The sequence below is a fragment of the Scyliorhinus torazame genome, chromosome 9 (genome assembly GCF_047496885.1).
Source record: "Scyliorhinus torazame isolate Kashiwa2021f chromosome 9, sScyTor2.1, whole genome shotgun sequence".
NCBI lineage: Eukaryota > Metazoa > Chordata > Chondrichthyes > Carcharhiniformes > Scyliorhinidae > Scyliorhinus > Scyliorhinus torazame.
In genome coordinates, this window is record NC_092715.1 from 75,952,221 (window position 1) to 75,976,434 (window position 24,214).

General features: G+C 45.0%; 1 protein-coding gene across 8 annotated transcripts in view; it reads left to right on the forward strand.

Moving 5' to 3' along the window:
• Nucleotides 1-24,214, forward strand: part of zfyve16 (zinc finger, FYVE domain containing 16) — a 178,345-nt gene that overhangs the window by 85,296 nt on the left and 68,835 nt on the right. For 7 of the 8 annotated variants that reach the window (XR_011949038.1, XM_072516164.1, XM_072516163.1 and 4 more), the window contains 4 exons: nucleotides 11,970-12,133; nucleotides 12,359-12,593; nucleotides 15,358-15,477; nucleotides 19,589-19,744. Coding sequence is in view for 7 of the 8 variants with exons in the window: in XM_072516164.1 (XP_072372265.1) it covers nucleotides 11,970-12,133; nucleotides 12,359-12,593; nucleotides 15,358-15,477; nucleotides 19,589-19,744 (675 nt within the window). In the remaining variant the exon portion in view is untranslated. The remainder of the gene's footprint in view (nucleotides 1-11,969; nucleotides 12,134-12,358; nucleotides 12,594-15,357; nucleotides 15,478-19,588; nucleotides 19,745-24,214) is intronic. The other variant, XM_072516168.1, reaches the window with a different exon arrangement.

Sequence of the window (24,214 nt, forward strand, 5' to 3'; positions counted from 1 at the left end):
GAACCTCACCAGCACCGCCCGCGGAGGCTCGTTAGCCTTGGGCCTCCTCGCCAGCACTCTATGGGCCCCTTCCAGCACCAGGGGCTCCTGGCAGGACCCCGCTCCCATCAGCGAGTTCAACCTGGTGACCACATAAGCTCCCACGTCCGGCCCCTCCAGCCCGTCCGGGAGGCCCAGAATCCACAGATTCTTTCACCTCGACCGATTCTCCATCGCCTCGAACCGCTCCTGCCATTTCTTGTGGAGCGCCTCGTGCGCCTCCACCTTTGCCGCCAGGCCTAAGATCTCGTCCTCGTTGTCGGAGATCTTTTGTCGAGCCTCGCGGATCGCCACTCCCTGGGCCGTCTGTGTCTCCAGCAGCTTATCAATAGACGCCTTCATCGGCTCTAGCAGGTCCGTTTTAATCTCTCTGAAGCAGCGCTGGATACCCTCCTGCTGCACCTCCGCCCACTGCATCCACGCTGCCTGGTCTCCGCCTGCCGCCATTTTGTCCTCCTTCCCTCGCACCTTCTTCGGGTCCACCACCATCTTTTTTGTCGCCCCGCTCCTAGTTGAAGCCATATACTGACGGGGAGCTGTTGTATCCTTCCCACACCGGGAAACGTCGAAAAAGTGCCGTTGGGGGCCCTGAAAAAAGCCCAAAAGTCCGTTTTTGCGGGAGCCGCCGTATGTGCCACGTAGCTCCGCATATCCGCAACCGGAAGTCCCCAAATTCTCTCTCCAGGTGAAGTTAACTCCCCAAACGCAGAAACTCCAAGTCCCCCAACCACACTGAGGCAGAGGGTTCAGAAGCTGACCTCCACCCCAACAGGAGCCGCCTCCTAGCCACTAGGTGAAAGCTTAGGTCTCCCCCGGCTCTGACTGCAGCTCCGGCAGATCTGATACCTCGAATATGGCTCAGTGGACTGGGTAGGTCCATCTGCAAGATCACCAAAATGGTGCAGTAGAATGAGCCTCAGAACTTCTTGAACTTCAGCCATGACCACAGCACACAAGTATTTAGCTGGCTCCCTCCCACACCGCTCACAAACATCCTCCACCCCCTCTGACAACCGACTCATCCTCGCCCTCGTCAGGTGTGCCCTGCGCACAATCTTCAACTGTATCAGCCCGGCCCCGCACAAGATGTTGACACATTCACTCTCCGCAACACCTCTCACCACAATCCCTCTTCCAACCCTCCTATTTCTCCTCCCACTTGGCCTTCACCCCCTTCAAAGATATTGTATCCTCTTCCATAAAAAGCTAAGGTGACCCCCCCCCCCCCCCCCCCCCCAACTCCATCACAGTCCACACCCCTCCAGCAAAAAGGGGGGAGCATCACCGGAAACATCAGGAAAGTCTTCCTGACAAAATCCCGCACCTCAATATACTTAAAGGCCTCAGTCCTCCGTAAAGGAATCAATCGTAGGAAACTGCAGAGTGTGGTGAACTCAGCCCAACGCATCACACAAGCTTGTCATCCTCCCATTGATTCTGTATACACCTCCCGCTGCCTCAGAAAGGCAGGCAGCATTGTCAGAGACCCCTCACACCCAGGGTTTGCCCTCTTCCAGACCCTTCCATCAGGTAGAAGATACAGAAGTGATTCCTTCAGACTGGCATCAATTTCGACGACGCCCTTCATTTAAAATGCTGCCGAAATTATCTCCATATCTTCAGTACTGCCACCACCATTGGGCTACTCGAGTACTTCCCTGGCGTGGATTGGAGCGGTGCCGTAGCCAACACCCACAGCCCAACCCCCTACACGAGCCTGCCTCCGTCCTCACCCACACTGCTTCTGACTCCCTACCCCAATTCCGCACCTTCTGACCATTCACCGCTCAGTAGTAATACATAAGATTCTCTCCAACTGACGCCCTCTCTGCACCATTTTACGAATCCAGGCGACCTTCCCACCCAAATAAATGATGAGATGAACCGGTCCATTCCCACAAAAAATGCCTTTGGCAGGAAGACCGTGGCAAGACATTCATTTTCACTGATTGCACTCTGCTCGCAAGCGACAGGGGGAGGCTATCCCACCTCTGCAAGTGCACCATGATTCTACCCATCAGGCTCTTGAAGTTTAGTTTACGGAGCCAGGCCCAATCCCGAACCACCTGCACCCCTGGATACCTGAAATGGCTGGCCACCACCCAAAATGGCAACCCCCTCCCCAAAGTTTGTCTCCCCGGCGGGGAAACCAAAAGCACTCTCTCTTCTCCAAATTTAGACTGTAAACCGAAAGAGCCCAAAACGGCTTTAGGAGACTCATTATGTCCACTCTTCTCCAAATTTAGTTTGTAACCTGCAAATGACAATGTGATAATGATAAATATTAATCTATTTTTGTGTTATTGATTTGGAGGTTAAATATTGGCGAGGTGACAAGTGACCACGCCACTGCTGCTCTTTGAAATAAATGTAACCTTTTTATGCTCATCTGAAAGGGTAGTTGAGGCCTCATTTTAACATCTCATCTGACAGTTGGCACCTCCAGTACAACCCTCCCTCAGTTCTGGAGTATTAGCCTTGATTATTATGCTCATCAACATTCACTGCACTTGAAAATAATTGCATGTGAAGTTCTTCATGAGATCTGTAGGTTTTTGCTTTGAAAAAAATATTTAAATTTTTACTCAATTGCTGATTTTTGCCATTTCATCTTGATTTATAGCTGCATGAATATCTGCTAGTGTCTGCTCAGATGAGCTTTGTATGTGCACAAGATTGGAAATGTCAGACATAGGAATCTGACGATATCATTCAACTCATTGAGCTGATTCCACCATTCAGTTAGTTCATGGTTGAGCGGCACCTCAACTTTATTTACCTGTACCCAACAAAAGTCTGTTGATCTCCGTCTTGAAAACTTCCATTGACCACCAGATTTCCAATATCGTTCGCTCGAATAAGTGCTTCTTGGATTCGCATCTAAATGGCTTAGTTTGCATTTTCTAATGTCATCTTGTTCTGGATTTCACCCAGCAGAATAAATAGTTTTTCTTTATAAGAACACAAGAAACAGGAACTGGATTAGGCCAGTTTGCCCTTTAAACTTGATCCACCATTCAGCTATCTCATTAAAAAAAATATATATATATTATTTTTAATTCTCCTCATTTCCCACATTTTCAACAAATACACAACAAAAGATACAGCAAGAAGTCTTGCAACACCAGGTTAAAGTCCAACAGGTTTGTTTGGAATCACTAGCTTTCGGATCACAGCACCTTCATCAGCTGCGCTGTGAAAGCTAGTGACTCCAAACAAACCTGTTGGACTTTAACCTGGTGTTGTGAGACTTATTACTGTGCCCACCCCAGTCCAACGCTGGCAGGTCCACATCAGGATAATAAAAGATAACCAACAATAATACAAATACAGTATCAATCTCCCAAACAGCATCCCCTTCAACATACAAACCCAAACATCATCCATTCCAAGTGCAGTGAAACAAAAAGACCAAAGAGAATTAACGGTCATCCCATAAACAATGTGCTCAGCCCCCTCTCCCTCCCCCCCCCCCCCCCCCACAATGTTCAATGGCATCCAATTCTTGAACGGGCATGATAAACAATGCCCATGCATTGTAGAACCCTTCCACACCCTCAGCTCAAACTTCACCTTCTCCAGAGTCAAAAATTCCAGCAGGTCCCCCTGCCAAGACGAGGCACGTGGGGGGGGGGGGGGGGGGGGGGGGGGGGGGGGGCGGGCAGGACCTGCCTCTGGGCAATCAGCGAGGCGAAGGCTAAAACATCTGCCCCCATACCCCCCTGTAGCCCGGGCTGGTCCGACACTCTGAAAATGGCTTCTAGGGGCCCTGGTTCAAAACTCACATGTACCATCTCTGAGATGACCATAAAACCTCCCTCCAATACATCTCCAGCTTCGGGCAGGACCAAAGTATCTGAACATGGTTTGCAGGGCTCCTCCCACAGAGTTCACATACATCCTCCACCCCCTCAAAGAGTCGGCTCACCCTCGCCCTCGTGAGATGTGCCCTTTACATGACCTTCAGCTGTATCAGCCCCAACCTTGAACATCGAACATTACAGCACAGTACAGGCCCTCCAGTCTTCTGGCACTATTCCTGTTGACAAAGATGACTTATAGATCAAGGCCAAAGGCTCAGCAATCTCCTCCCTAGCTTCCCATAGAATCCTAGGATAAATCCCATCCGGCCCAGGGGACTTATCTATTTTCACACTTTCCAGAATTGCTAACACTTCCTCCTTAAGAACCTCAAGCCCTTCTAGTCTAGTAGCCTGTATCTCAGTATTCTCCTCGACAACATTGTCTTTTTCCTGTGTGAATACTGACGAAAAATATTCATTTCGCACCTCTCCTATCTCCTCGAACTCCAAGCACAACTTCCCACTACTGTCCTTGACTGGCCCCACTCTTACCCTAGTCATTCTTTTATTCCTGACATATCTATAGAAAGCTTTATGGTTATCCTTGATCCTACCTGCCAAAGACTTCTCATGTCCCCTCCTGTCTCTTCTTAGCTCTCTCTTTAGGTCCTTCCTAACTAACTTGTAACTCTCGAGCACCTTAACTGAACCTTAACGTCTCATCTTTACATAAGCCTCCTTCTTCCTCTTAACAAGTGATTCAACTGCTTTATGACTTGGGGGTATCTCTGTGCGTAGATGATTTATTAATGTATCAGAGCAGAGTACGTCGATGGGGGGGGGCTTCACCGAGTGTTTGGGTCATTTTTGGGGTATAAATTAAACCTGGAAAAAAGTGAATACTTTGTGGTGTCCCGGCTGGAGGTGGGAGCAGGGGGGCTACCATTCCGCAGGGCAGTTACCCAAGATATCTGGGGGTGCAGGTGGCGCAGGACTGCTACCCTATGCACGAGATTGAGGCGTTTACGTTACATGGCACCTCACGCCACAGACTGTCCTCCATAGTCGTCCCCAACTCTTCCTCCCAGTTGGCTTTAATCCCCTCCAAGGATACCTTATCCTCCGCCAAAAACTTCCCATAGATTGCTGTCAACCCCCCCCCCCCCCAATTCTCCCTGTCGTCAATCCCTCTTCCAACAACATGGCAGCAGGCGCTATCGGGAAGCTCTGAACCTCCTTCCTGGCAAAGTCCCGGAGCTGCAGGTATCTAAATCCTTCCCCCTGCCCCAGTCCATATTTCTCTCCCAACTCCTCAAGCCTCGCAAAACGACCTCCCGGGAACAGGTCTTTTAATACCCTGACTCCCCTCCTCCCATCTACGAAATCTCCCATCCAACGTCCCTGGCACAAAACCTATGGTCCCCCTAATCGGCATCTCCCCTGACCCCGCCCACAACTTAAAATGCTGCCTCTACAGCCTCCAAATCTTCAGCGTTGCCACCATCACCGGACTCTCAGAATATTTACCCAGGGCCATCGGGAGTGGCGCTGTTGCCAATGTCCTCAGGGTCCCCCCCAGACTCTCCTCCATTCTAGCCAACTGGGATTCTTACCCCCCCCCACCCAGCTCATCACCCTTTCGGCATTCGCCGCCCAATAATAGTACAATACATTTTTAGAAGCCTAACCCCCCTGCCTGCTGTCCTCTCTGCAGAAGTACCTTCCTAACCCTGGCTACCTTCTTTCCCCCCCACCAAATAAACGAGGTGACCAACTTATCCACCTCCTTGAAAAATGCGGTTGGCAAAAAGATTGGCAGGCACTGAAATATAAACAAAAAACGGGAAGCACATACATTTTTAATTCCCTGCACCCAACCTGCCAGCGACAGAGGGAGACCATCCCACCGTGTCAAATCCGCCTACCCTCCCCACCAAGCTAGCAAGATTGTACCTACAGAGCCCCCTCCCCTTTCCAGCGCCACCTGCACCCGCAGATATCTTGGGTAACTGCCCTGCGGAATGGTAGCCCCCCCTGCTCCCACCCCCGGCCGGGACACCACAAAGTATTCACTTTTTTCCAGGTTTAATTTATACCCCAAAAATGACCCAAACGCTCGGAGAAGCCCCAGTATACCCCTATCGACGTACTCTGCTCTGATACATTAATAAATCATCTGCGTACAGAGATACCCATGTCATTCAGTTAGATCATGGCTGATCTTTTCCCTCACTCCGCCTTTCTGCACTAACCCCTGTTCCTTGTTCCCTTAGTATCCAAAAATGTGTTAACCTCTGAGTTGAATATACTCAATGGCTGAGCATCCTTTTCCCTCTGGGGTTAAAAAAAAATAATCTAGAGGTTCAGAATCCTGCCATCACAGCGGTCTACATCCCACCCAGGTGGAATTGAAGAAGACGCTTGATGAATTGTACATCGCTATAAATAACAGTGAGGTGGATTACCCGGAGGCCTTGTTCACCAGGGCTGGGGACTTCAACTAGGCCAACCTCGAGTGTACTACCAAAATTTCACCAAAGCATCTCTTGCCCCACCAGGGGCCCCAATATCCTTGACCAATGCTACACAAACATCAAAGGCACCGACGATCCATCTCCCGATCGCATTTTGGAAAATCAGACCACAAGATAGTGCTCCTTCTCCCGGTGTATAAGCAAGGGGCGGCACAGTGGTTAGCACAGTTGCCTCACGTCGCTGAGGACCCGGGTTCGATCCCAGCCCCGGGTCATTGTTCGTGTAGAGTTTGCACATCCTTCCCATATCTGCGTGGGTCTCACTCCCACAACCCAAAAAAATGTGCAGAGCAGGTGAATTGGCCATGCTAAATTGCCCCTTAATTGGAAAAAAATAATTGGGTCCTCCAAATTAAAAAAAAAAAAACGAAAACAAACAGAAGGTTGTGCAGTGCTGGTCCGAGGCGACGGAAGAGTTCCGACGCGACTGCTTGGAGTCAGTGGACTGGTCCATATTCAAGAACTCAGCGGTCAACCAGACGAGTATGCCACCACTGTCACAGACTTCATCAGTAAGTGTGTCGAAGTTTGCATGTCAAAGAAGGTAGGACATGCGTTCCCCAACTGGAAACCATGGTTTAACCGGGAGATCCACTCCCTTCTGAAGTCCAGGTCTGAGACGTTCCAACAAAGGTGACACTGACATATACAAGAAATCTAGATAGGGCCTCCGCAAAACTATCGGGGACGCCAAGAGACAATACCAGACTAAGCTAGAGTCACAGACTTACGACACGGATCCTCGTCGGTTGTGGCAAGGCTTAAATAATATAACGGGTTACAAAGCAAAGCCGAGTAGAACCTCTGGCAACAGAGCACCCCTTCCCAATTAACTCAATGCATTCAATGCTCATTTCGAACAGGAATCCAGCAAAGTGTTGTCACCTGCCCCAACAGCCTTGGATGCACCCATACCTACCATCACATCCTCAGAAGTCAGATCGGCTTTCTTGAAAGTGAACCCAGGGAAAGCAGCGGGCCTGACGGAGCTCCCGATCATGCACCCCGATCGTGTGCAGACCAACTGGCGGGTGTGTTTGCAGCCATCTTCAACCTTCCTACTCGTTCTGAGGTTATCACCTGCTTCAAGAAGACCACTATCATACCGAAGCCAAACCAGGCAATGTGCCTCGATGATTGCTGTCCGGTGGACAACTGTGAAGTGCTGCGAGAGGTTGGTCATGAGACACATCAACTCCATACTTTCAGACTGCCTTGATCCACTGCAATTTGCATACCGCCACAGCAGATGCTATCTCCCTGATCCTACACATCCGTGGAGCATCTCGACAACAAGGACTCCTACATCAGACTTCTATTCATTGACAACAGCTTTACCTTCAACACCATAATCCCAGCGAAGCTCATATCAAAACTCCAAAACCTAGGACTTGGCTCCTCCCTCCGCAGCTGGAGCCTCAACTTCCAGATCATGGACCACAATCAGTGAGGATAAACAATGACATCTACGATAGTCCTCCATACAGGGGCCCCACAAGGCTGTGTACTTAGCCCCCTCCTATCCTCCTTCTACACACACAACTCTGTGACAAAATCCGATTCCAACTCCATCTACAAGTCTGCTGATTATATGACCATAGTTGGTCAGATCTCTAACAATGATGAGTCAGAGTACAAGATAGAGAACCTAGTGGCATGATGCAAAGACAACATCTATCCCTCAATGTCATCATAACTAAGGAACTGGTCATTGACTGTCTGCATCAATGGTGCTGTGGTGGGGATGGTTGACAGCTTCAAATTCCTAGGTGTGCACATCACCAGCAATCTGTTCTGGTCCAACAACGTCAATTCTACGACAAAGAAAGCACATCACTGCCTATACTTCCTCAGGAAACTAAGCAAATTCGGCATGCCCAATTTTTGTAGATGCACCTCAGAAAGCATCCTATCTGGGTGTATCATAGCTTGGTATGGCAACTGCTCAGCCCAAGACCGTAAAAAACTACAGAGTCGTGAACACAACCCAGTCCATCACACAAACCCGCCACCCATCCATTGACTGTGCCTGCACCTCCTGCTGCCTTGGGAACGCGGGCAGCATAATCAAAGCCCCCCCCCCCCCCCCCACTGGGTTATTCTGTTTTCAAACCTCTTCCATCAGGCAGAAGATACAAAAGTCTGAGAACATGCACCACAGATTCAAAAGCAGCTTCTTCCCTGCTATTACTAGACTCCTGAATGGCCCGCTTATGGACAGAACTGATCTCCAGAAGGAGGCCATTTGGCCTATCTTGTCCAAGGACCCGCAGCCCAAGGACACCCAGGTGCCCTTTCCAATCCCACCTTCCTGCACCTGGTCCATAGCCCTGTAGCTTAGAGCACATAAGGTGCAAGTCCAGGTACTTTTTAAAAGAGTTTAATGTCTCTGCTTCCACCACCAACTCTGGCAGCGAATTCCAGGCACCCACTACTCTGCTTAAAAAAGGTTTTGCCTCATGTCTCCTCTACACCTTCTGCCTCCTATCTTGAATCTATGTCCCCTAGCTCTAGAATTCTCCACCAAGGGAAACTATTTTATTCTGTCCCCTCTATCTCTTCCCCTCATAATTTTGTACACCTGAATAAGTCACCCCTCAGCTGCCTTTATTCCAAAGAAAATAACCCCAACCTATCTGATCTCTCCTTGTAGCTACACTTTTCTGGCCCTGACAACATTCTTGTAAGCTAACTCTGCACTCTCTCCAGGGCAATAATGTGGTGACTAGAACTGCACACAATATTCCAGTTGTGGCCTCACCAGTGTTTTATATAATTCCAACGTTATATCCTTGCTTTTATATTCTATATCTTGGAGAGCATTCCATCTGCTTTCTTAGCAACCTTGTCTACTTGAGCTGCTGTCTTTTGGGACCTCTGTACTTGTACGCCAATATCTCTCATTTCATCTACCCCATTTGGTATATTCCCATTTATTGTGTACTCCCTATAACTGTTTGACCTTCCTAAGTGCATGACCTTACACATCGGCGCTAAATTCCATCTGCCACTTTATTGGCACTCCACCACTCCATCAATATCATTCTGGAGATTGGAGTTATCCTCTACACTGTCCACCATTCGGCCAATCTTTGTGTCATCTGCAAATTTCCCAATCGTGCTCCCCATGCTCGTGTCCAAATCGTTAATGTACAGCACAAACATTAAGGGTCCCAACACCGAGCCCTATGGAACACCACTTGAAACAACTTTCAATTGCAAGGGCAGACATCGACCATTACCCTCTGTTTCCTGTCACTAAGCCAACGTTATATCCAGTTTGCCACATTGCCCTCTATCCCATGGGCTTTTACTTTCTTGACCAATCTGCCAAGTCGGACTTTGCCAAAAGCCTTTCTAAAATCCATGTACACCACATCCACTGCACTACCTTCATCAACCCTTCTTGTTACTTCCTCCGAGAATTCAATCAAATGTGTAACGCAAGACCTTCCTTTAACAAATCCATGCTGATTATCCCTGACCAGTCCATGCCTTTCTATATGTAATCCTGTCTCTCTTGTTTGATTCTACTAATTTGCCCACTACTGATGATATAAGAGTAACTACATTTCCTTTGATCCCTTTTTAAACAATGGGACCACATTTGCATTTCTTCAGTCCGCTGGTATCTCCCTTGTATCTAGTGAGGATCGAAAAATCATAATCTGAGCATATGCTATCGCCTCCCTGTCCTCCTTCATAGCTTCAGAAACAATCCATCTTGCCCTGGCGACTTGTCAACTTTAAAGGATTCCAATCCTTCGAATACTTCCTCTCTCTTATATTTATCCCACTCAATATCTTGTTGTTCCTCCTGGACTACGATATCGGCATCATCCATTTCCTTTGCAAACACGGAGACAAATATTCGTTCATCACCCTTCCCGCGGCCTTTACATCTACGCACAAGTTCCCTTCTTCATCTCTGATAGGTCCAACTTCTTCCTTAACTAACCGTTTACCATTAATATATTGGTAAAACATATTTGGGTTTTCTTTACCTTAACTTGCTAATCTTTTTTAATGTGCTGTTTGATTTCCTTTTTGACTTTGTCCCTGCACTTTCTATATTCGTCTAGACAGCCTATTTTCCTCTAGACAGCCAGGGGAGCGGTTTAAATTTGGCAGCACCACTCTTATTTTTGGAGGGGACATGTCTACTTTCTACATTTAGGATCTCTCCTTTTACTGCTTCCCACTGGTTTTCCACTAATTTACCCTCTAGCAATGCAGGCCAGTCTACCTCAGCCAAGTTCCTTCTTATTTCTGCAAAATCTAAATCTAATCTACTGGGTAATTTCTCCTCATTTCAGTCCAAAATGGCCAATTCTTATTCTGAGACTCTGCACTATGTTCTAGATTCTTCAGCCAGGGTAGACGTTATTTCTGTATATACCCTGTCAAGCCTCTTAAGAATTTTGTCTTTCAATTTGATCACTTTTCATTCTTCTAAACTCCAGGAGACATAGGCTGAGCCTACTCGATCCTTCCCAAAAAGGCAAGCCCCTTATCCCAGGATCCAGTCTAGCAAATCTTTGTTGCGTTCCCTCTAGGACAAGTATGTCTGTCCTTGGGTAAAGGGATCAAAACTGCATACAGGCACTGGAGGTGTGGCCTCACCAGTGCCTTGAATAATTATAGTAAGAAGTCTTACAACACCAGGTTAAAGTCCAACAGGTTTGTTTCGATATCACTAGCTTTCGGAGCGCTGCTCCTTCCTCAGGTGAATGAAGAGGTATGTTCCAGAAACATATACAGAGACAAATTCAAAGAAGCCAGACAATACTTGGAATGCGAGCATTAGCAGGTGATTAAACCTTTACAGATCCAGAGATGGGGTAACCCCAGGTTAAAGAGGTGTGAATTGTGTCAAGCCAGGACAGTTGGTAGGATTTCGCAGGCCAGATGGTGGGGGATGAATGTAATGCGACATGAATCCCAGGTCCCGGTTGAGGCCGCACTCGTGTGCGGAACTTGGCTATAAGTTTCTGCTCGGCGATTCTGCGTTGTCGCGCGGCCTGAAGGCCGCCTTGGAGAACGCTTACCCGGAGATCAGAGGTTGAATGCCCTTGACTGCTGAAGTGTTCCCCGACTGGAAGGGAACATTCCTGCCTGGTGATTGTCACGCGATGTCCGTTCATTCGTTGTCGTAGCGTCTGCATGGTCTCGCCAATGTACCACGCTTCGGGACATCCTTTCCTGCAGCGTCCATAATTCTGCATAGTACTTCAAGTGTGGTCTGACCAATGCTCAAACACAAGCCGCATTAACTTATGCTAGTGAAATATCTATATGTACATAAATTGTTTACATTTATTTGATCCATTGGCTGTTGTTGTTGGACTAATTTGTATCGGCAAGTCTATGAGATTTCCTGAGTTTGGCATTGAGGATGTAGCATTTTTATGAACCTTTATGCTATCTTCGGAATCTCTATTCTTTAATGCCAAGAAAGCATGACATTTCTTCTTTGAAAATTTGCATTCGTTTAAGTTGTGATCTAAAGAAAATAGAGTTGATGAGGTGTCCTAATATGTTTGTGGCTTTCAATGATATGTATAAATTTTAAAGGGTATTCTTTTTTCCACAGGCATCTGTTCCAGAGAGCACAGAAGGGTATGGTTTGCAGATGGCATTCTGCCAAATGGAGAAGTGGCAGACACAACAGTGATCGGAAGTTCAACAGTTGGAATAGGCAAAAGAGTACCAGATGAAGTGTGCCGAATGAGTCCTGCCACACAAGAACCAAAAATGGTATTGATAAATGCCAAATTAATTCCTTTTAAAACAGCAAATCCGGATGTTAGTGGTAGAAACGTCTTAACTGAAAAAAGTGGCCTGTTGTATGTCTTTTGTACCATTTTATTGAGATAAACAAACAAGTATTTATATAGAAGAATTTTTAGAAGAATTTTAAAATGTTTACCAAAATCTTCAATTACTTTAAGCTTTAGAGGTGCTCTTTCTCCCAATTTGCAGCCTTCGTCTTTTAACGCAGGGGATAAAATCCATTCTGGTGATGCTTTAAGGACTGATTCAGCTATAACAAAGACAGTTTTAACAAGTCTTCAAGATGTCAAGTCTGACATTACTTGTCGACCAGACTATAGAGCACTGGCTAATGTTGGCAAGTCTGTCGCAAAAAACATCAGCCTCATTCCAGATGATGAGCATGGTCTACCTCCCATTATTCTAGCAATAGGAGAACAAGAAGGTATTTGATATTGATATGTCAACATTTTTAATAAGTTTTTTGTACATTTTTAAATGTAAAAGAAAGTTGTATTTGAAATGCTATCACTTCTATAAGATAAGTAGAGTTTAAAAGAAAACTTGCCTTATGGTTCTTAAAGGTGCTAATATATTTTACCTATAATGAATTATTGATTTGTAGGTGATAGTTTTCGTCATATGTACAGCAAGGTCAGAGAAACTGATGAAATAGTTGGCCAGTTAAACTTATTGATTGGTCTTTGATCAAGTCTTTACTTGTCATGAATAACTTTAGAATCAAAATGGTTCGAGCCTTGAATTTGTTGCAAATATCAAGTCTGCCTGATTTGAGGAATTATCTGAATAAATAATGTAACAGACAATTTGGATGTGACCTGGGCTTCAACCTTTGGATACTGCTGAAATCTGAAAAGTAAAGACTTTCCTGTAAATATTAACGAGAAAGAAAGACCAGAAGGACACACCACCCGTGGCTAACTTGGGAAATTGAAGATAGTATTAAATTGAAAGAAAAAGCATCCAATTCCACGAAGATTAGTGGCAGATCAGAAGATTGGACAGGATGTTAAAAAAGCAAATAATGATTAAAATAATAATGAAGGAGAAATTTGAAGTCTGGGAGACAGCTTGCTGGAAATATAAAAATAGATTCAAAGAGTTTCTGTAGGAAAGAGTAACTAGCATTGGCTCTCCAGTGAGTGGGTCAGGAAAATTAATAATGGGAAATAAGGAAGTGGCATATAAATTGAACAGATATTTTGAATCGGTCTTCACATTAGAGGATGCAACTAACATCCAATAAATAATTGTCAAGAAGGGACAGGGAGGGCAGAATTTTAAACAATTAATAACATGATGGAAAGGGTACTAAGAAAATTATTAGAACGAAAAGCTGACAAGGCCTCAACTGACTTCATCCTAGTATCTTAAAAGAGGTGACTGCTGAGATATTAGATGCATTAGTTTTGATTTTTCAAAATTCCCTACATACTGGAAAGATTCCATCACATTGGGGAAAAAAATAAAATGAATATAGGTGGCAGGGTGGCGCAGTGGTTAGCACTGCTGCCTCATGGCACCGAGGGCCCGGGTTCAATCCCAGCCTCGGGTCGCTGTCCGTGCACATTCTCCCCGTGTCTGCGTGAGACTCACCCCCACAAAACCCTTAGGTGGATTGGCCACGCTAAATTGCCCCTTAATTGAAAAAAAAATAAGAATTGGGTACTCTAAATTTTAAAATCGTAGAATCATAGAATTTACAGTGCAGAAGGAGGCCATACGGCCCATCGAGTCTGTACCGGACGTTGGAAAGAGCAACAAGTCCACACCTCCACCCAATCCCAGTAACCCCACCCAACCTTTTTGGACTCTTAAGGGCATTTTAGCATGACCAATCCACCTAACCTGCACATCTTTGGACTGTGGGAGGAAACCGGAGCACCTGGAGGAAACCCACGCAGACACAGGGAGAACGTGCCAGACAGACAGAGACCCAAGCTGGGAATCGAACCCGGGACCCTGGCGCTGTGAGGCAACAGTGCTAACCATTGTGCTACTGTACTGCCCTAATAAATAAAAGGAAGAAATTAAATATAATTTCTCTATTCAAGAAAGAAGGGAGACAGAAGGAAGGAAACTACACGCCAGTTAGCATAGCATCTGTCATCAGGGAAATGTTGTAATTTGTTATTAAGGAGGTTATGGCTGGGCACTTAGAAAATCTCAATGCAATCAGGCAGAATCAACATGGTTTTGTGAAAGGAAAATCATGTTTGAATAATTTATTAACGAGCAACATGGACAAAGGGAACGTGTGGCTGTGCGTTACTTGGATTTTCAGAAGGCATTTGACAAGATGCCATGTCCAAGGTTGCTACACAAATTAAGAGCTGGTGCTGAAGCATTTCAAACTGTCAGACTGCGAGTTGTTACTTTTGAAATCCGAATCGTAGTTGTAATTTGACTTGTTAATGAAGCAATATTGTAGATGTTGAGCTAAACTGTTGGATCCTGGTTGTATGTGGGAAAGCTATACTTGTATGTCTGCTTGGCTCAGTTAATAGCTCACACATCTCTGGGTTGGAAGATTTTGACATCAATCCCCACATTTGGAACTTAAAGCACAATCTAAACTGAAATACCTGTGTATTATTGACTATTGCTTCATTGTTGGTTTTATTATTTGATATGTAAAAAGAAAGTTTTTTTGTAAATAGAATATAGGACAGTAAAGCACAGCACAGGCCCATCGGCCCATTATGTTGTGCCAACCATTTATCCTAATCTAAGATCAACCAAACCTGCACCCCTTCAATTTACTGCTGTTCATGTGCCTGTCCAAGAGTCGCTTAAATGTCCATATTGACCCTGACTCCACCACCTCTGCTGGCAGTGCATTCCACGCACCCACCACTCTTATTGGGCAGCACGGTAGCACAAGTGATTAGCACTGGCTTCGCAGCGCCAGGGTCCCAGGTTCGATTCCCTACTGGGTCACTGTCTGTGCGGAGTCTGCAGTGGGTGCAGACTCGATGGGCCGAATGGCCTCCTTCTGCACTGTATGTTCTATGTTCTCTGTGTAAAGAACCTACCTTTGACATCTCCCCTATACCTTAAATGTTAAAGCTGTAAGTGGGGAGACTTTAGAGTTGATTTTCTAGAAGGGTATGATTGAATGAACAAAGTGTCCTCTTCATTCACTTATATTTTCTTTCATTAACTTTCTCCTTAATGCGGGGGTCCAGTAGCATTGGAGGAACACCCATCTCAGGATCAGGCCATGTTGCTGCTGAAGGATGATGGGCCGAGTCCATTGATCTTTGTGTTAAATGCCAATCTCCTAGTAAATGTGAAACTTGTGAACTGTAAGTACACTCTCCATTTCATAAAGTTGTATGCTAAGTAGAGTCATTTGAATCTGAAGCTATTGCTTCCAACTTTTTCCCCTCTCCCTCCGGTCTTCTGTTGCTCACACAATCTTTAATTTCTCTCTTCGCACGTGTTTTGCCCATTCTTTGCCTCAGTCCATGATAACTCCATGTTAGATAGTTTTAATAAGTGTTACAACTCTTTTTAAAACTTAAGCTTGATACCCTTATTATCAAAAGATACTCTGTAAAACATTATTTGACAGGCACTATATGACCTGTTTATATCTACCTGGGGGACACCAGTAATTTTGCATGGCTGGACCAAATGTATCTTGCATGCTTCTTGGCGGGTGTAATTAAAGTTTGCAAAAGTTTTTTTTAAATCTCTCAATCCCAGGTGTATATGACCACTGGCACACCTGCCATGACATTAGTGAGCGAAGACGCTTCCAAACAAGTGGAATATGTTTGGCAAAGCCATGTCTCATTAATATTGTAAGCTAAATTTGAAGTTAACATGCAATGTTCCAGTCTAAATGAGACAAATTCCCAATTTGCAAACAAAAGATTCTGCAGTTGAGCTAATGAGATTAGTTTACTTCATTCCTAATAGTGTCTCTCAGAACAATCCTGCTGTAGTTTTTAAAAAAATATAAATATTTTCCAATTAAGGGGCAATTTAGTGTGGCCAATCATCCTACCCTGCACATCTTTGGATTGTGGAGGCGAAACCCAGGCAGACTCGGGGAGAATGTGCAAACTCCACACGGACAGTGACCCAGAGCCAGGATTGAACCTGGGACCTCGGCGCCATGAGGCAGCAGGGCCATCCCACTGTGCCACCATGCTGCCTCAATCCTGCTGTAGTTAATCAACAGTGTAAATTAGCTGGCTAGAATCCATTAGTTGATTCTGTAGTTTCATACATTTGTTCTCAACTGATCTCCGTAATCACAGACATCAATAAAGAATTTTGTACCTACGCCATTAAACCACATCCTTCATTAGGTGAGTAGCTCTTTTAAGGAATACAGTAATATGGCCAGTGCTGTAGGAATCCATTTTGGTACAAATGTTTAATGAACTCGTGTGCATAATAGCACAACTTGTCCAGGTAGTAAACTCACATCTGTTTACATCACTGGCATTCCTACTCCCTGGCTATTAGCACAGACTCCCTTTTGAAAAAGTCTGAATGTACAATATGCTTCCTTTGGCACTCTCTGAAGGGTCTATTGAGGCTCCTGCAACTCTCCACATGAACAGTGAGATATTGCTCACTTTACCTGCTGGTATTATACTTCCTACTCCTTTTCATGTTATGCTCACAGTGTCCACCACAACCATCTTGAGCTTTGACATTGAATCACCAATGCTCACCATTTCCTCAACTTCCCTGCAGAATGTCTATTTACACATGGGCAGGTCATGCATTACTTTATTGTGGCTGATTGCATTGACAACAAAAGTTTTGACTGCTCTCTGGTAGCAGCACCCAGTCGCTTACTCTTTATATTCTAGGCAGAATTACCTGCCCTTACCAAAATGCTTTAGCTAGCCAATATCAAAGAACAAAGAAATGTACAGCACAGGAACAGGCCCTTCGGCCCTCCAAGCCCATGCCGACCATGCTGCCCGACTAAACTACAATCTTCTACACTTCCTGGGTCCGTATCCTTCTATTCCCATCCTATTCATATATTTGTCAAGATGCCCCTTAAATGTCCCTATCGTCCCTGCTTCCACTACCTCCTCCGGTAGCGGGTTCCAGGCACCCACTACCCTCTGCGTAAAAAACTTGCCTCGTACATCTACTCTAAACCTTGCCCCTCTCACCTTAAACCTATGCCCCCTAGTAATTGACCCCTCTACCCTGGGGAAAAGCCTCTGACTATCCACTCTGTCTATGCCCCTCATAATTTTGTATACCTCTATCAGGTCTCCCCTCAACCTCCTTCACAATATCACAATGTTCACTGCCTTCCCCATAGGAAATGGGACATTAGACCTAATAAATCTGGGTTGGTGTTGATCCTCTAGCTGAACAAATCTTTCACCTGAATTGACTGTCTCTCAATACTCTTTAAATTTACTTTTTCATATGATCTTTCTTAACCGTAGTCATAGCCACTCTCAATCTTGCCATCTCCTATGGCAACAGATTACTGACAAGATCATTTCTGGCCACTTACTGTAAATCTGACCAAACCCCTTAAACCTTCCAGTTCCACTTCCTCTGTGCCCAGCTAATAACTGCACAGTCAAATTACCACCTGTGTAACCTTTATCTCTCCATTCACCACAATGTATCTGTGGCCATCAATCTGTTATTTCACACACACATCCCTCTGTGATGCTCTTGGCCCTGCAACGTTTTTGCTGGCTCACATCACTTGTTTGGCCATCGGGCATAAGGGTACAAATGTAAGGTAATGTGCAGCACAACCGGCTATCAGTTAAACAATTTGGCTGGGTCACATCAAGTGCTGTCAAACCTTTCCCTCTTCTGCCATGCCATTCATTACGCCAGGATCATCATGGAGATCCAGGATGAACTTTTCTGCACTAACTGCCTCCTGAAACTCCTGTCCCTGCCATCCTTGCCTCCAATGACGAGTACAGGGACTAATGGACTTCTTCACTGCTGAGATTCCAATCATCCGTTCAGCTGCTTCTGTTGGATCCCTCTTGGGTTCTCCTCGAAACAATGTCTCCACATTTCTCACCCATTTCCCTCATGCTTTTTCTGAATAAATTGGTACATGGAAGCTGTCACCTGTTCACTTGATCCCATTCATACTAAACCAGACCAACGAACTTCCCTACTGGCTACGATCTTAACTGTCTAAAAGGGCAGCAGGTAGCAGTGGTTAGCACTATTGCTTCACAGCGCCAGGGTCCCAGGTTCGATTCCCGGCTTGAGTCACTGTCTGTGCGGAGTCTGCATGTTCTCCCTGTGTCTGCGTGGGCTTCCTCCTACAAGTCCCGAAAGACGTGCTGTTAGGTGAACTGGACATTCTGAATTTTCCCTCTGTGTACCCGATGAGGCGCCAGAATGTGGGGACTAGGGGCTTTTCACAGTAACTTCATTGCAGTGTTAATGTAAGCCTACTTGTGCCAATAAAGATTATTATTATTATTATTAAATGCCAACTAATATTTCCCAGTACTTTCAAAGCCACAGTCATCAGCTGCTGCTCAAAAAAATGGCCCTTGACTATTTCTGACCTGTTCAAACTATCAAATGATCACCTTATCTTCAACCACCTCACTTTCTCTTTGAATGTTTGACCACTCAAATCTGTCGATCTTATCTAAAAATTCTGAACTCCCCAATCAGGTCTTTACTCTTTCCAAATGAAAGGGCCCTAACCAAGTTCAGGCATGACTTCCATTGTGACCAGGTTGCATTATTTTTGACATGATCGACCATACTATCATCCTTCGTTGTCCAGCATAGTGGGGTTACTGTTGCTTGCCTCCACTCTTTCCTACCACACTGATTGTAACTAGAAAGTCTGCAGCAGTGCCGTCTCTCACTCTGCACTGTTATCTCTGGGGTTCCACAACGATCGGATCTGACATGTGTTCTTTGATCACCTGTAATTTCCTCCAATTAAACATTGGAACGATGAAAGCAATTACATTTAGCCCTCCTTGGGTCACTGAGGCACAAATACCATAATACCAGCATAGCCCATACCCCAACAACTTTTAAAAGAAACAAATTTAGATCCCTTGGCACCTAATTATTTTGCTTTGATTCTTTGTAGCCCCACCATCTTGCTGTCATCAACACACTTTTAATAATTGAAAATCTATCTTAACGTCGGATCATTGATTCACAATGTGACAAGCAGCAATACTGGTACTGACCTTAAGACATTTCCTACTACACCGACATAGCTTACCTTGTCTCAGTTTTCACCCAGTGCTTCTTTCTGACATCTATCTTCAGCTGACAATGTTTCAATATAAATTATTTTTCTAAGTCTCTAAATTTACAATATATTTATATTAATTTATCAGAAAGGTATTCCAACTTGATTCATGAACTCCGTTTTCTCACACATATAGCATTTCTTTCCTTATCTCTGATCCCTAGATGCTGCAAATAAATGCTGGTGCTTTACATCCAATGGATTACATGGTGTGGGCCAGGAAGAAGTTGTCATTCTCTTGTTGTGTTTGCCTGATGAAAATACAATTCCCAAAGACATCTTTAATTTTTTTATTACACTTTACCAGGATGCAACTAAAGGTATGACTACAATGCTCTATTATAGAAATAATCAGAGCATAAATGCCTGTATCAAACTATAATGTAGACACCATTTTTACCTGGTCATTGGATTTTATAAGTGATATTTCTAGCTAACTTAATTTGAAAAATGTACTTATTATGGAGCTTCTGTAACAAACAGGAGAGTGTGGAGAAGTTAATGTGAAAATAACTTAGTTCAGAGAATATGAATGTTCGATTTTAAATAAATTAACTTCTGTATTCCCAGTTTTAAAGTAGCAAGTTAAAATCTTTTGAAGAAATGTGTTTTTGCATATTTTGTTCTCTCGCTCATCCTGCTCTCTCGATTTAGCCCTCATCTGCTTTCAAAATCCAAAGGATGCAGAGTTGAAAGAAAATGGTAGATAATTAGCTTAGCTATCCATGCTAAAATGGCTCACTACTCCAGAATCATCCTGCAATGCAAAGATAACTCCCAACAACTTCTCCACTCTAAGCCGTCTTTCGCTGTCTTCTCCACCTTCACCTCCAACAATAAGGACTTTATATTAATGATTTTAGACTCAAATGTAGGGGGCATGTCAAAGCAGTATGCAGATGGTACTCAAATTGGTTCTGTGGGTCACAGTGAAGAGGAAAGTTTTAGACTGCACAAAGATATAGATGGTCTGGTCAAGTGGGCAGAAAAGTAGAAAATTGAATTAATTCCAGAGAAATGTGAGATGATGCATTTTGGGAATTTTAACAAGACAGGGATACTGAGTTATGTGGAGGAACAGAGGGATCTTGGAGTAAATGTCTCATCCTTAAAGGTAGCTGGGCAAGTATTTTCTTTTTATTGACTGATGGGATATGGGGGTCACTGGCTAGGCCAGCATTTATTACCCATCTCTAGTTGCCTTTCAGAAGGTGATGAGTTGCCTTCTTGAACCACTGCAGTCCCTAAGGTATGGGTACACCCACTGTGCTGTTAGGGAGGGAGTTCCAGGATCTTCACCCAGCGACACTGAAGGAGCAGTGATATATTTCTAAGTCGGGATGGTGAGTGACTTGGAGGGGAACCTCCAGGTGGTGGGGTTTCAACGTATCTGCTGCTCTTGTCCTTGTGGTAGTGGTCGAGTGTTTGGAAGGTGCTGCCAATAGAACCTTTACATGTTCCTGCAATGCATCTTCAAGGTGGGACTCATGGCTGTCATGGTTTGTCGGTCGTGGAGGGATTGAATGTTTGCGGAACGGATAGCAATCAAGTGGACTGCTGCAGTGGATGGTGTGAGCTTCTTGAGTGTTGTTGGGGCTGCACTCAGCCAGGCAAGGTGGTTAAGAAGGCATTTGGCATGTTTTCCTTCAGCCAATGTATAGATTATAAATTGGATAGTTTATGTTGGAACTTTATGTGACACTGGTTGGATCACAACATGAGTACTACATACAGTTCTGGTCACCGCATTGCAGGAAAGACATGATTGAATAGGAAATGATGCAGCGGAGGCATATGTGGATGTTCGCAGAAATGGAAATTATGGCTCTGAGGAAAGATTGGGTATATTTGGTTGTTTTCCTTGGCACAGAGGAGGTTGAGGAATTAATATTTTTGTTTTATTTATATAACAAATGTAAATCCCCAAAGCAAAGTGATAATCTCATTTGCTGAGCTTGCAATTAGTCTGCCACTTAGTCTGTAGACAGGACTGTCCTCGGTAATGTACGGTATTATTTGGCTTTCCACAAGTGCATAAAGAGTTTGTACTAAGACCTGGCAGTGGAGGTTGGCTGCACAAGGGCCTTGCCTGTCCTGAACTGCTATTAGCATGACCGTTCAAAACCTGCCATTTGACAGATAGAGTTTGTCACAAGGAACTTGGTATTGACTTCCTGTGTTTCCCATTCTTTGATCCCAAGGATGTCTGCTAGTGAATCTTCCTCATGAAGGGTGCTGCATAAACTACTTGCGCACACTGGTTAGCCACAAAATACGATTGGAACTGATTAAAAATTAATGTAAATCTAACCTCTGCCGTCATCTCTGTGCGTCTCGGCCAACATTGTCTACCTCATACGCTGCAGGAAAGGATGTCCCGAAGCGTGGTACATTGGCGAGACCATGCAGACACTGCGACAACGAATGAACGGACATCGTGCAACAATCACCAGGCAGGAATGTTCCCTTCCAGTCGGAGAACACTTCAGCAGTCAAGGGCGTTCAGCCTCTGATCTCTGGGTAAGCGTTCTCCAAGGCGGCCTTCAGGACGCACAACAACGCAGAATCGCCGAGCAGAAACTTATAGCCAAGTTCCGCACACGAGTGCGGCCTCAACAGGGACCTGGGATTCATGTCGCATTACATTCATCCCCCACCATCTGGCCTGCGAAATCCTACCAACTGTCCTGGCTTGATGTAATTCACACCTCTTTAACCTGGGGTTACCCCATCTCTGAATCTGTAAAGATTTAATCACCTGCTAATGGTCGCATTCCAAGCATTGTTTGGCATCTTTGAATTTGTCTATATATGTGTTTCTGGAACATACCTCTTCATTCACCTGAGGAAGGAGCAGCGCTCCGAAAGCTAGTGACATCGAAACAAACCTGTTGGACTTTAACCTGGTGTTGTAAGACTTCGTACTGTCATCTCTGTGGTTGGAGTTCTGTGGTTGGCATCTCCAAGTCCCGACACCTCTGGACTCCCGCGCATGCGCTAGCCGGGAAAACGTTGCATGGTTTGGATTTTTTTAATGTTGGTAATCCCAACTTTGTATACACTGGCCGGGAACAGCCCACACATGCCTGGTTTTGATTTTTTTACATTTATCATGTGCATTGACAAATTGCTAGTTGATATAGAACAGGTGCTTCAACAGAAATTAAAAATGAGTATAAAATTTTCCCTGCAGATTGACTCCACAAATATTTACAGGCACTGTTGGCTCTTAGTCAATATCAGGTATGTTGATGGGGTTTCTATCAAACAAAATTAATTCTTTGACAAAGAATTGCCTTGTCGTGTGACCGGAGAGGCAATCTTTCGTGTCACAGCTGTTTATCTGGAGAGAAGCAATCTTAACTGGAACAAGTGCAAGTATCTGCACTGACGGAGAAGCTTCCATGATGGGAAAGCCAAAGGCTCGTGAGTAAGGTGTAGCTGCATACAGTGGAGCGTGGGTGTTTAGATCATGGGGAAGGAACAGACCAAGGCCGGAGAGCTGGGAGATAAGCTGCAGCAGCCCTACAAGATTGTGCGAACACGCCTGTGTGATATCACAGGTAAGTAATTAGCAAGTATTTCTCTCTGAAGATGGACTTCAAGGCTTCAGATCAAAACTGACCCTTTCACAGGAAAATCTGGCAAATGGGTCAATTGAAATGTTCAAAGCAAATCCTGCTGGCAAAACCACATTCCACCTCATCTCCACACTTCTTTAAACACTGCAAGAGAAGTTTTAATGCTACTTCCCCATATGAGTATGGGAAGACTTTGACTGGATAGATAATCCATTTAGTTCACTTTCTTATTAGTGAGAGGCAGCACGGTTTTGTGAAGGGGAGGTCGTGTCTCACTAACTTGATAGAGTTTTTCGAGGAGGTCACTAAGATGATTGATGCAGGTAGGGCAGTGGATGTTGTCTATATGGACTTCAGTAAGGCCTTTGACAAGGTCCCTCATGGTAGACTAGTACAAAAGGTGAAGTCACACGGGATCAGGGGTGAGCTGGCAAGGTGGATACAGAACTGGCTAGGCCATAGAAGGCAGAGTGTAGCAATGGAGGGATGCTTTTCTAAATGGAGTGCTGTGACCAGTGGTGTTCCACAGGGATCAGTGCTGGGACCTTTGCTGTTTGTAGTGTATATAAATGATTTGGAGGAAAATGTAACTGGTCTGATTAGTAAGTTTGCAGACGACACAAAGGTTGGTGGAATTGCGGATAGCGATGAGGACTGTCGGAGGATACAGCAGGATTTAGATTGTCTGGAGACTTGGGCGGAGAGATGGCAGATGGAGTTTAATCCGGACAAATGTGAGGTAATGCATTTTGGAAGGTCTAATGCAGGTAGGGAATATACAGTGAATGGTAGAACCCTCAAGAGTATTGAAAGTCAAAGAGATCTAGGAGTACAGGTCCACAGGTCATTGAAAGGGGCAACACAGGTGGAGAAGGTAGTCAAGAAGGCATATGGCATGCTTGCCTTCATTGGCCGGGGCATTGAGTATAAGAATTGGCAAGTCATGTTGCAGCTGTATAGAACCTTAGTTAGGCCACACTTGGAGTATAGTGTTCAATTCTGGTCGCCACACTACCAGAAGGATGTGGAGGCTTTAGAGAGGGTGCAGAAGAGATTTACCAGAATGTTGCCTGGTATGGAGGGCATTAGCTATGAGGAGCGGTTGAATAAACTCGGTTTGTTCTCACTGGAACGAAGGAGGTTGAGGGGAGACCTGATAAGAGGTCTACAAAATTATGAGGGGCATAGACAGAGTCAGAGGCTTTTCCC